The sequence below is a fragment of the Trichomycterus rosablanca genome, chromosome 4, assembly GCF_030014385.1.
Source record: "Trichomycterus rosablanca isolate fTriRos1 chromosome 4, fTriRos1.hap1, whole genome shotgun sequence".
Classification (NCBI taxonomy): Eukaryota; Metazoa; Chordata; class Actinopteri; order Siluriformes; family Trichomycteridae; genus Trichomycterus; species Trichomycterus rosablanca.
This window is the reverse complement of record NC_085991.1, coordinates 20,391,227-20,404,636: the sequence shown is the minus strand read 5'-3', so window position 1 is coordinate 20,404,636 and position 13,410 is coordinate 20,391,227. Positions and strand designations below refer to the sequence as shown.

Genomic DNA, 13,410 nt, shown 5'->3' with positions numbered 1-13,410 from the left:
ATCAGGTCTTTAAGACAAATAAACTGAGATTCACATTTTAGAATGAAACGAAACAACCGCCAGAGGATTCAGCGGAGCTTCTAGCCAATGAGGATTAAGCTCTGTCGTCATCAAGCCGTCTCACAGGCAGCGCAGCCCGTGGAGAGCAACTGCAGTGACCGGTTCCGCCGCCTGCAGCCGCCCCGCTCTCGCGAGATTATAACCAGTCTGTCATCGTGACGCGCCGGTGGCGCCGACGCAAGTCGGACAAAAAAAAACTAACCGGCATGCACCGTACCGAGCCAGGCGGCGTTCGGTCTGCGCAGCGCCGGGTTAAGTCGAACAAGCATAATAATTTTCCTTTTCATGACTGTGCTGATAGAGCTAGTTATTTTTTCCTGGTTCATCCGATTATTTTGGGCCATTGCAAAAATAAAGTCATTCCACCCAATCAAAATAACAGGACATTTCTATCCTGGCGGGAGTGGTATCTTCCAGGATGACAATAGATTCAACAAATCCAATTGTTTTGGGCCATTGCAAAAATAAAGTCATTCCACCCAATCAAAATAACAGGACATTTCTATCCTGGCGGGAGTGGTATCTTCCAGGATGACAATAGATTCAACCATAGCACAATATAATTACAGTCACCATATATACAGGGCCAAACTGTAGAGCGGGAAGACGAGGGGGTCTGAACCATAGTCCAATACCAAACTAAAAAAAAAAAAAATAGGGCACTGCATTTGCCAAAATGCATCACCATGCAGGAGAGCAGGATGCAAAGGGAAAACATTTGTCAAATGTATTAAATGTAACATGGTTTTGTGTGTTTCAAAGACAAAAAAACTAATTCCTGTTATTCCATGCGGGATGCTGTAAATGTGGTGTAATGTGATTTTTAGGTGACTATTGCAGTTTATGCAGTTTAAGGAAAAAAGTTCCATTTCAAAGGACAGATGATAAAAACCAAATAACGTTAATAAAACATAATGGCACTGATAATATCAAGCGATTAAGTGTTTCAGGTGTTATTTTGTCCAACTCTTCTTGCAAACACGTCAGGTGTGCAACATTAAGGGGTTGTTGTTTTTATTTCAGAATTCTTAGTGAATGTAACTCTGTATTGTAGTGCTTGACAAAGGTTTGCTAAAGTAATTTTCTGCCCATGTGTGTAAGGTTTCCTGTGGCGTTGGGGTTAACCTACCTTGGTTCCCGGCGTCGCAGGAATTACAGATCCTCTGGAACAAAGGCCTTGAATTGGAGGCCTTCTGGTTAGGGCTGACAACCTGCAGCTGTGCCTGCTTATTTGAGCAGGCACCATGCAGCCACACGTTGTCATGCCTTTAGCCCTGTTTGGTTTGGTTTGGTTTCTTTTAGTTTAAGTCGACTTTTTGTTTTCAGCCACAGTAAGGTGTGGCTGGTGACCTAGCCATCGGGCTCCCCGAACTGCGCGATGGCGATTTCGGGGTGTCCCTTGTGCTGAACAGGTGTGCTTCTTCCCGATCGTGCTGAGGCGCGATCGGTGACATAGCCACCTGATTCCCCGAACGTCGTGACGGCGAGTTCGGTGTGTTCCCAAACGTCGCGACGGCGAGTTCGGCGTATTCCTTGCACTAATCGGGTTGGCTTCTTTCCAGCTGCGGCTGATGACATAGCCTCCCGATTCCCCGAACGTCGCGACGGCGAGTTCGGTGTGTTCCCGAACGTCGCGGCGGCGAGTTCGGCGTGTTCCTGGCGCTAATCGGGTTGGCTTCTTTCCAGCTGCGGCTGATGACATAGCCACCCGATTCCCCGAACTTCACGACGGCGAGTTCGGTGGGTTCTTTGCGCCAAACAGGTGTGCTCCTTCCCGATCGTGCTGAGGCGCGATCGGTGACATAGCCACCTGATTCCCCGAACATCGCGACGGCGAGTTCGGCGCATTCCTTGCGCTAAACAGATTGGCTTCTTTCCAGCTGCGGCTGACGACAAAGCCGTCTGATCTATGCTGCGGTGCGTTCCGGGTGTTCCTTGTTTTTAATAGGTGTGCTTCTGCCCGGTGACAGCATGGTGCGGCTGGAGCCAGAGCCACCGGTTTCCCCGGACTACGCCGAGGCGAGCTCGGGTTTTTCTCTTGTTCCTTATAGGTGCGCGTCTGCCCGGTGACAGCAAGGTGCGGCTGGTGTCAGAGCCACCGGTTTCCCCGGACTACGCTGAGGCGAGTTTGGGTTTTTCTCTTGTTTCCTATAGGTGTGCTTCTGCCCGGTGACAGCAAGGTACGGCTGGTGACAGAGCCACCGGTTTCCTCGGACTACGCTGAGGCGAGTTCGGGTTTTCTCTTGTTTCCTATAGGTGTGCTTCTGCCCGGTGACAGCTAGGTGCGGCTGGAGACAGAGCCACCGGTTTTCCCGGACTGCGCTGAGGCGAGTTCGGACTTTTCTCTCGTTTCCTATAGATCGGCTCTATCACAGCTGTGTTGTGAAACGCGGCTGGTGACAGAGTCATCTGATCCCCGAGCTGGGCTGAGGCGAGTTCGGGGTTTTCTCTCGTTTCCTCCATGGAGAAGCTCCATCCCTGCAGTGCTAGTCGCGACGGCCTCGCAAGCGGCGATGGGGATTCGCGACTCAGCTAAGTTTTCTTTTGTTAAATGTTATATCCCTGGTTATTATTTGTTTACTTTTATGAATAAAATATTTCTGTTACACTTCTCTGCATCCTGGGTCCTGTTTTCTCCCCCCACGTAACAATGTGGTTATATCAGCTGTTGATGAATGACGGTTCTTGATGCACTGCCATTGGAAGGATCAGATATCATGGGTGTTCAGCTTAGGTTTGAACCCTTGCTCTTTCCACACTAAAATTCCTTTAGATTCCTTAAATCGTTTAATGATATTATGTACTGTAAAGGAAGAAATATGCAATTCCTTTCCAATCTTTCTTTGAGGAACATTGTTTCCAAACATTTTAATCATTTTATCACACATTTGTTGATAAACTGGAGATCCCCTAACCATTTTTGCTCCTCAAAAATTCAACCTTTCATGGATACTGCTTTTACAGTCATGGCCAAAAGTTTTGAGACAAATTTTGGTTTTTACAAAGTTTGCTGCTTCAGTTTTTATGGTTAATAACTCTAGATTGTTATAAAGAGAGGGGGGGGGTTACCTCCAAGGAAACACATGCAGTCATCATTGCTTTGCATCTAAAGGACTTCAATGGCAAGGACATTGCTGCCTGTAAGACTGACCGAAGTACCTTGTAAGACCTAAATCAACAATTTATTGGATCATCAAGAACTTCAAGGAGAGATTGCAATTGCTGTGGAGAAGGCTTTTAGAGCAACTTCTTCCAACAATTTAGGATCCAGGTTTTGGTGATGAACAATGCTTTTTCCATCGTGATGGAGCACCATGTCAAAGAAAAGTGATAACCAAGTGGCTTGGTGAAAAATTTTTTTGGTCCATGGCCAGGGCCCAGATCTCAATCCCATTGAGAACCTGTGGTCATTCCTCAAAAAGCGTGTGGACAAACAAAAACACAGAAATTGTGATAAACTCCAAGCACTGATTAGATAAGGATCTGAATTTGGCTCAGAAGCTGATATCATGAAATCATTAAATTCAGGTGTTCCAATCACTTCCATGGCCACAGGTGTATAAAACCAAATGTCCAGTCATGCAATTTCCTTGCTACTAAATATTCCACAGTCAACTGTCAGTGGTATTATAACAAAGTGGAAGTGATTGGGAACGACAGCAACTCAGCCACGAAGTGGTAGGCCACGTAAAATTACAGAGCGGGGTCAGCGGATGCTGAGGCACATAGTGCGCCGAGGTCGCCAACTTTCTGCAGAGTCAATCGCTACAGACCTCCAAACTTCATGTGGCCTTCAGATTAGCTCAAGAACAGTGCGTAGAGAGCTTCATGGAATGGGTTTCCATGGCCATCACCAAGCGCAATGCAAAGCGTCGGATGCAGTGGTGTAAAGCACACCGTCACTGGACTCTAGAGCAGTGGAGACGTGTTCTCTGGAGTGATGAATCACACTTCTCCATCTGGCAATCCGATGGACGAGTCTGGGTTTGGCCGTTGCCAGGAGAACGGTACTTGTCTGACTGCATTGTGCCAAGTGTAAAGTTTGGTGGAGGGGGGACTTTGGTGTGGAGTTGACATTCGTATTGCCAAAGCTCAGTTACAGAGAAATAATAAAAATAACAATAAAAAAGAACAAATATATACAAAACAGTTACTTGTGCAAAAATAGAATAAAATATTAATAAAAACAGTGCAAAATAAAAACAATTAAAATTATAATATTTACATTAATGAGGTAATGAGCTCTCTCTCTCTCTCTCTCACACACACACACAAACTGATTGTTATTACTACCTCATTAATGTAAATATTATAATTTTATTGTTATTATTTTGCACTGTTTCTATTAATATTTTATTCTATTTTATATTTTTTGCACATGTAACTGTTCTGTATATTTTTGTTCTTTCTTATTGTTATTTGTAATATTTCTCTGTAACTTGCTTTGGCAATACGAATGTCCTTATTTGTCATGCCAATAAAGCTTCTTTTGCGTTTGAGAGTTTGAGTGTGTCGGTGTGTGAGTCGCTTGCTCTCTCCGCGATACTAAAAGTGATTTGAATTTCGACAATTAACATATATATATATATATATATATATATATATATATATATATATATATATATATATATATATATAGCAGCTCCCAGAGGCGCGACTCGGTTCCTTTTGTTCATTTTAAAGAGCCGTTAAATAGAATCGGATCATTCGCGAACGACTCATCACTATAGGCAACGCACGCAACCCGCGTTGACGTTGTAGCATGGGGAAAGGGGCGTGTGAGACAAATTTTGATGTTTGAGGCGGCTAATGGTCTACATTTTCATGATAAGTTGACTTTTTTGTATTTTAAATTTATTTCATAATATCAGTAACGTCAGAATATTTTTGACAGCACCCCTGACGAAGCCAGACGGCACCGCAGGGTACCCCGGTTGAGAAAGGCTGGTCTAAGCAATCAAGGGCCCAACAGTGACAACCTGGCAGTGATGGGGCTTGAACCAGCGACCTTTCGATTACTAGTCCAGTACCTTAACCTCTAGGCTACAACTGCTACAACTGGAATTAGAGAGGAGACAGGCCTTCTCGTCCAACATCAGTGTCTGACCTCACAAATGCGCTTCTGGAGGAATGGGCAAAAAGTCCCATAAACACACTCCTAAACCTTGTGGAAAGCCTACCCAGAAGAGTTGAAGATGTTATAGCTGCAAAGGGTGGGCAGACATCATATTAAACCCTATGGATTAAGAATGGGATGTCACTGAAGTTCATATGCGTGTGAAGGCAGACGAGTGAATACTTTTGGCAATATACGTAGTGTATGTTCATTTTTTTTTTTTTTTTTTAATCAACTAAAAAAATTAAATTAAAAAAAATAAATAATTGGCATACAGTGGGGCCAAAAAGTATTTAGTCAGCCACTGATTGTGCAAGTTCTCCTACTTAGAAAGATGAGAGAGGTCTGTAATTTTCATCACAGGTACACTTCAACTATGAGACATGATGATGACAAAATGAGAAAAAAAAATCCAGGAAATCACATTGTAGGATTTTTAAAGAATTTATTTGTAAATTATGGTGGAAAATAAGTATTTGGTCACCCACAAACAAGCAAGATTTCTGGCTCTCACAGACCTGTAACTTCTTCTTTAAGAAGCTCTTATGTCCTCCACTCGTTACCTGTATTAATTGCACCTGTTTGACCTTGTTATCTGTATAAAAGACACCTGTCCACAGCCTCAAACAGTCAGACTCCAAACTCAACCATGGCCAAGACCAAAGAGCTGTTGAAGGACACGAGGAAGAAAATAGGCAAGCAGGTTGGTGTGAATAAATCAACTGTGGGATCAATTGTAAGAAAATGGAAGACATACAAGACCATTGATAATCTCCCTCGATCTGGGGCCCCACGCAAGATCTCATCCTGTGGGGTCAAAATGATCATGAGAACGGTGAGCAAAAATCCCAGAACTACACGGAGGGACCTGATGAATGACCTGCAGAGAGCTGGGACCAAAGTAACAAAGGCTACCATCAGTAACACACTACGCCAAGAGGGACTCAAATCCTGCAGTGCCAGGCGTGTCCCCCTGCTTAAGCCAGTACATGTCCAGGCCCGTCTGAAGTTTGCCAGAGAGCATATGGATGATCCAGAAGAGGATTGGGAGAATATCATGTGGTCAGATGAAACCAAAATGGAACTTTTTGGTAAAAACTCAACTCGTCGTGTTTGGAGGAAGAAGAATGCTGAGTTGCATCCCAAGAACACCATACCTACTGTGAAGCATGGGGGTGGAAACATCATGCTTTGGGGCTGTTTTTCTGCAAAGGGGACAGGACGACTGATCCTTGTTAAGGGAAGAATGAACGGGGCCATGTATCGTGAGATTTTAAGCCAAAACCACCTTCCATAAGTGAGAGCATTGAAGATGGAACGTGGCTGGGTCTTCCAGCATGATAATGATCCCAAAAACACCGCTCGGGCAACAAAGGGGTGGCTCCGTAAAAAGCATTTCAAGGTCCTGGAGTGGCCTAGCCAGTCTCCAGACCTCAACCCCATAGAAAATTTGTGGAGGGAGTTGAAAGTCCGTGTTGCCCAGCGACAGCCTCAAAACATCACTACTCTAGAGGAGATCTGCATGGAGGAATGGGCCAAAATACCAGCTACAGTGTGTGCAAACCTGGTGAAGACTTACAGGAAACGTTTGACCTCTGTCATTGCCAACAAAGGTTATGTTACAAAGTATTGAGTTGAACTTTTGTTATTGACCAAATACTTATTTTCCACCATAATTTACAAATAAATTCTTTAAAAATCCTACAATGTGATTTCCTGGATTTTTTTTCTCATTTTTTCTCTCATAGTTAAAGTGTACCTATGATGAAAATTACAGACCTCTCTCATCTTTCTAAGTAGGAGAACTTGCACAATCAGTGGCTGACTAAATACTTTTTGGCCCCACTGTACCAATGGAAGCCAGTACTGGACAGAGACAGCGACAGTGAGGAAGCAACTATCGTAGATGAGATCTGGGCCACTTTGGTTGACCATGTGGTCAACTATGGGTTTAGTTTTTGGGATGCCGGGCAGAGGGTCCAGCCTAATCTAAACCACTACACTGCAGCAAGCATCTTGCAAACATTTCAAAATGAGAATAGGTAAGTAGACCTGTCCTCTATAACGTAACTAATGAACTCACAGAGGTGAATTTTGTATACCACTGTACATTTCATGCTGAAAAATCATGTACATCATGTTTTTGCAGAACTTCTAGTCTCCCCCTTGCTAAAGGACAGCTATTCACCCAAAATTAAAGAAGAGACCATAGTAAACATTTCTGTGTAGAGTTTGGATGTAAAAATACCATTTTCATAGTTGCATAATGTCCCAAATTATCTGATTTAGGGTTGTATGATATGCCTATGATGTACTGTATAACAAACTGTGCCAGTAAACCACTTTCTCCAATATTTGTATTGGCACAGCATCTTTTGTTGTCTTTTTCTAAATAGCAAAAACCTACTACAGTTACGGTGTGTTACATTATTAAGATTTATGAGAATGCTCAACAGCCAAGTGTGACAAATGCAGTTTGTGACGGTCAGTCACAGCATTTACATCAACAAATAATATTGTAGTGAAAGTGAATAAGTGCAGAGATAGTACAATAAAAAATTAATATCAGCAGTTTTTAGTTACTTGAGTTGAAGAGTCGCTTCTGAGTCGCTTTGTGTATTGTGTGTCAGAGTGTGTGTGTGTGTGTGTGTGTGTGTGGATGCACAAGTGTGTGCCTGCATCTTAGAATGGGTGTCTAAGTAGAAGGGTGTGTTCTTTTCATCTTCATATAAAAGTCCATGTACATAGAATAGTTGTTCTTAGTTTTTTGGTGTTGACTACTGATCTACCAACTGATAAGAGTTAATTTCATTGAAAGAGTATGGCCCTGTTTGATGTCTGTGGATTACTCAACACCACTCTGTTCCCTAGATGGAAACACCAGGCTTTATTATCCATCTTTACTGATCATATCACAAATCTAGAAGAAAGGAAGAAAACTTTATGGACACTATTTGAGAAAGGTGATGGAAATCTTGTGCACTTTTTTCTACCACATCAGCAAAAGCTTGTACAACATAGCAGCAGATCTTTTTTTTCTCAGACATTCTCCTACACCTCATGTCCTGTCAGGTTGTCACATGGTACCACCACTCTAGGGTTTGTGTTCCAGGGTGGAGTTATTGCAGCAGCTGATACTCGGGCAAGTTGTGCCGGTCTAATTGCTTGCCCATCTGCCCAGAAGGTTATGCCCATTCATTCGCACCTGGTGACTACCACCTCTGGTAGTGGGGCAGACTGCATGCTGTGGGAGCGAATCCTAGCCAGGGAGATACGCCTTTATGAGCTCCGGCACAGCCGAAGGATCTCTGTCAGTGGGGCCGCCAAGCTGCTCTCTCTCATGCTGCACCCTTTTAAGGGCACCGAGGTGTGTGTGGCACTCACTCTCTGTGGCTGGGATGTAAAAAAATCAGTGACAGAGGCTGAAATCAAGCAAAACTGTGGGACAAAAAAAGATGTTGTTAATCTGGCAGGTGAACCAGGCAATGGCAGTGCAAGACTTGTACCAATTAGTGAATTAAACACTTTAAAAGCAAGGCCTTTCATTAAGACACAACAAAGTGATAAAAGCTGTGGAGAATACAGCAGAAACTCAGATCAAAATTTGGATGGATCAGAAGTTGCAGCTAGTAACCCATTTGGCCCCAAAGTGTACTACGTGTGCAGTGATGGCTTGTTGTTAAGAGGAAACTTAATATCAGTAGGCTCAGGCTCTCCATATGCCTACTCAGTGCTGGATGATGGCTTGAGGTGGAGGATGAGTGTGGATGAGGCTGTAGCTCTGGCTAGAGAGGCAGTCTTTAGAGCCACTCACAGGGATGCATATTCAGGGAACAATGTAGATCTGTTTCACATTACTGCTAATGGGTGGAGCCGCAGAAGTAGGGAGGATCTGAAGGAAGAATACTACCACCAAAAGGAAAAGAAAAAGAAAATGATGCAGCAGAGAGTGGAAGAAAAACAAAATTGACAGGGGATTATCTTAAATAGTCAAGATGTGCACCTGGTATGACAAGAAGTGGAAACTACTCAATATTAGCAACAAAATAATATTACCATCAAAATAGCTTTTAGCAATATCAGTGCTTGTGTACATTTTCTCTTTACTGCTCTGCATGGCATACAAAGAGTTTGTTATAAGTTACTCTGGATGTTTCTAAACAAATAATCAGGTCAGTAAACATACACTACATAGCCAAAAGTATGTGGACATTCGGCCACAGGCTTGTTAGATATCCCATTTGAATGCCATAGTTGGTTATTAAGAAGTTGCCCCCCTTCACATAAATTGGAAATTTGTTTGTAAGGAATTTGTACCCATTCATTAAAAAGTTTGTGGGGTCAGGCACTGATGTTGGATGAATGGCCTGGCTTGCAATGAACATTACAATTAATCCCAAAAGTGTTCGGTGGGGTTAACGTCACTCAATTACCTTCACTTTGTTGTCCTTAAACCATTTTGCCACAACACTGGATGTATGTTTGGGGTCATTTTACATTTGGAAGACCTATTTGTGCTTAAGCTTTAACTTAATGGCTAATACTGTATATCGAGATGGTGCAATATCTTCACATTATTTTTCTTCCTCATAATGTTATCTACTTTGTGAAATGCATCAGTCCCTCCTGCAGCAATGCACACCCACAACATCAAGCCACTCCTGTGCCTCATGGTTGGGAAAGTGTTCTTTGGCTTGCAAGCCTCCCCCTTTTTCCTCCATACATAATGATGGTGATTAAAGCCAAACCATTTTTGTTTAATCAGACCAGATTTCTCCAAAAAGTAAGGTCGGTGTCCCCATGTGCATTTGCACATTGTAACCTGTTTTTTAATTGCTTTTTTATCTAGGAGAAAAAAAAGTCTCCCTTTTACAAAGTATGATAGCTGTGTGGTCCCACTGTGTATACATTTGCATGTAATTGTTGGAACAGAGGAACATGATACCTTCAGGTGTTTGGACATTTGTCCCAAGGATTTACCAGACTTTTGGAGGTCCACAATTCATTTTCTGATGCCTTGGTTGATTTATTTTGATGTTCCAATGATGTCAGACAAAGAGACATATAGGCCTTAAATGTGGGCCTTAAATACTGCCACAGATACACTCATGGTAACTGGAATGATGTCAGCCTACTAACATTGTAAAGCCATGATAGTTTTCTGGAATTTTTCAAGCTATTTAAATGCACAGTGAACTTGCTGTATGTAAACTTTTGAACCATTGGAATTTAGATATCGAGAATAATATGTGAAATGACCTGTTTTTAAATACTTGTTGTAAAAATGCTTTTGGCATGTGCAGTAGATATCTTAAACAACTTGCTAAAACTGTAGTTTGTTGACATGGAACCTATAGATATGAGTTTTAACCCTAGGTGTATGTAAACTTCTGACTTGAACTCTGACTTAAATGAAGTGTAAGTTTACATGCACACTAATAATCTGATCTGAAGTTTTTTAATAATAAATTATATATGCATGTACAGTGCTATGAAATTATATTTGCCCCCTTTCCAACCTTCTGTTTTGCATATACAGTATATTGCATATTTATATATATGCTTTTTGAAAGATGATTTCATTTACTGAAGGAAAATTGCTGTTCAGACTCAGACTCCGACTCCGACTCAGCTTTATTGTCATTCAACCACGTACATGATAGAACGAAATACAGTTTCCCAGGTCTCGGTGTGTGTGACATGAAGGAAATAAAATAGAATAAAATATAGAATAATATAGAATAAACTATGATAAGTAATAAAAATTTAGAACAAACTGAGAAACTAAAAAGAGTACAAGTACAAAGTATTTACAAGTATTGCACAACAACTGCAGCAGCTTATGTTTACTAAAGTGCATGATTGCAAAGGTGTAGCAGCAAAAACTAGCAGCAACAATCCCGAGATTGTCAAAGTGACAGTGTGCCAGTTGTGTCCAGTATGGTAGATTGTGTTGATAAGATGTTCAGTATATGGGGAGTAGAAGAGTTCAACAGTCTGACTGCATCCGGGTAGAAGCTGTTTTTCAGTCTAGATGTTTTTACCTGGATGCAGCGCAGCCTCCTTCCGGAGGGAAGGGGGGTGAAAAGTCCATGTGCAGGGTGGGTGGGGTCACGGAGGATGCAGGTGGCTCTTTCCCTACATCTGGTTGTGTAAATGTCACTGATGGGTGGTAGGCTGCATCCGATTGTCCTCTGTGCAGACTTAACCACTCTCTGCAGCGCCTCCTTCTCTGCCACAGTGCAGCCAGAATACCACACAGTGAGGCAGGTGGTCAGGGTGCTCTCCACCACACAGCTGTAGAAGGACCTGAGGATGTCTGTGTGAAGACCTGCCCTCCTCAGCTTCCTCAGGAAATACAAGCGTTGGTTGGCTTTCTTTGTGACAGCTGTGGTGTTGGTGCGCCAGGTGAGTGTGTCGGTCAGGTGTACCCCGAGGTACCTGACAGAGGGTACCATCTCCACAGCTGCACCATCGATGTAGAGGGAAGGGGGGGGGCGTGCCAGACCTGCGGAAATCCACAACCATCTCCTTGGTCTTCTGGACGTTGAGGATGAGGTTGTTTTCCCTACACCACCATGTCAGGTCCTCTACCTCCCGCCTGTATGCCGACTCGTCTCCGTGAGTGATGAGTCCGGCCACCACTGTGTCGTCTGCGAACTTAACCACGAGGTTGTTCTTAGATTGAGCTTTGCAGTCGTGGGTCATCAGAGTGAACAACAGTGGGCTAAGCACACATCCCTGGGGGGAGCCGGTGTTCAGGATAATAGTGGAGGATGTGGTGTTGTTGATCCTGACACAGTTGCACAGGGATGAGGAAGTTTCCAGTGATTTCAGCTTGGACACCAGTTTCTGCGGGATGATGGTATTAAATGCAGAACTGAAATCCAGAAACAGCAGTCTCACGTAGGAGTCCTTATTCTCCAGGTGGGTGAGGGCCTGATGAGTTATAGCAGCGATGGCATCAGCTGTGGACCGGTTACGTCTGTATGCGTACTGGTGTAAATCCCCCGCTACATCAATAGTCTGTTTCAGATGCCTCGACACCAACCTCTCGAAGCACTTCATGATGACAGGAGTAAGTGCAACAGGGCGGTAATCATTAAGGCACGATGCTGAAGAGGACTTAGGTACGGGGATGATTGTGGATGTCTTGAGGCATGATGGAACTCTAGCCTGGGACAGTGAGACATTAAATATGTCCGTCAGGACCTCAGACAGCTGGTGTGCACAGTCTCTCAGAACTCTACCTGGGATCCCATCAGGGCCAGGGGCCTTCCGGGGGTTGACTTTCTGCAATGTTCTTCTCACCTCTGCTGTTGTTATGCTAATGGCTAGGGGCTCGTCCGGGGAGGGGGTGATCCGGGAGGGGGAGGTGGTGTTGGAGACTTCAAAGCGAGCGTAAAAGGTGTTTAAGGTGTCGGGGAGATCTGGGTCCTCAGGGCATTGTGCATCATTCTTCTTGTAGTCTGTGATACATCTAATGCCCTTCCACATGCTCTTTGGGCCATTCGAGTTGAAGTGGTCCTGGATCTTGAGAGCATATGTGGACTTTGCCCTCTTTATGCCCACTGTCAAGTTTCTTCTGGCTGCTCTAAGTGCTGCTGCATCACCATCCCTGAATGCAGCATCACGAGTCCTCAGCAGGGAGCGAACCTCTGCATTCAGCCAAGGTTTCTGGTTCTGCTGGATGGTTATGGTCTTAGAGGTGGTCACATTCTCCATGCACGTCCTGATGTAACCCAGAACAGATGATGTGTACTCCTCTAAATCCACATTGCTCTCTGATGTCGCAGCCTCCCTGAAGATCTGCCAGTCTGTGGTCTCGAAGCAGTCCTGTAGCCTGGACACAGCACCTTCCGGCCACACACAGATGGTCTTTGTTACAGAATTTCTGCTCCTTGACACTGGGCAGTATGCAGGAGCGAGCAGGAGAGAGATGTGATCCGAGGCTCCGAGGTGGGGGCGGGGCGCTGCTCTGTACGCTCCTCTTCTGTTTGTAAACACTTTGTCTAAAGTGTTTTCGCCCCGAGTTGCAACGTTAACGTGCTGGTGGAACATGGGAAGAATGTCCTGCAGATTCACATGGTTGAAGTCCCCTGCCACTACATACAACGCTTCTGGGTGTTTGTTTTGTAGCGAGCCGATGCTATCGTGCAGTACTCTAAGCGCATCATTAGCGATAGCTTTCGGAGGTACATAAACCGCTACTATAAACACTGCTGTGAATTCCC

At 43.9% G+C, this 13,410-nt stretch overlaps 1 protein-coding gene across 1 annotated transcript; it reads left to right on the top strand.

Moving 5' to 3' along the window:
• Positions 1-2,031: 2,031 nt before the first annotated feature.
• LOC134311871 (proteasome subunit beta type-11-like) lies at positions 2,032-9,146 on the top strand. The gene is made up of 2 exons (XM_062993518.1): positions 2,032-2,111; positions 8,249-9,146. Exons 1-2 carry the CDS (start codon positions 2,032-2,034, stop codon positions 9,144-9,146), a joined length of 978 nt encoding a protein of 325 aa, XP_062849588.1.
• Positions 9,147-13,410: the final 4,264 nt, after the last annotated feature.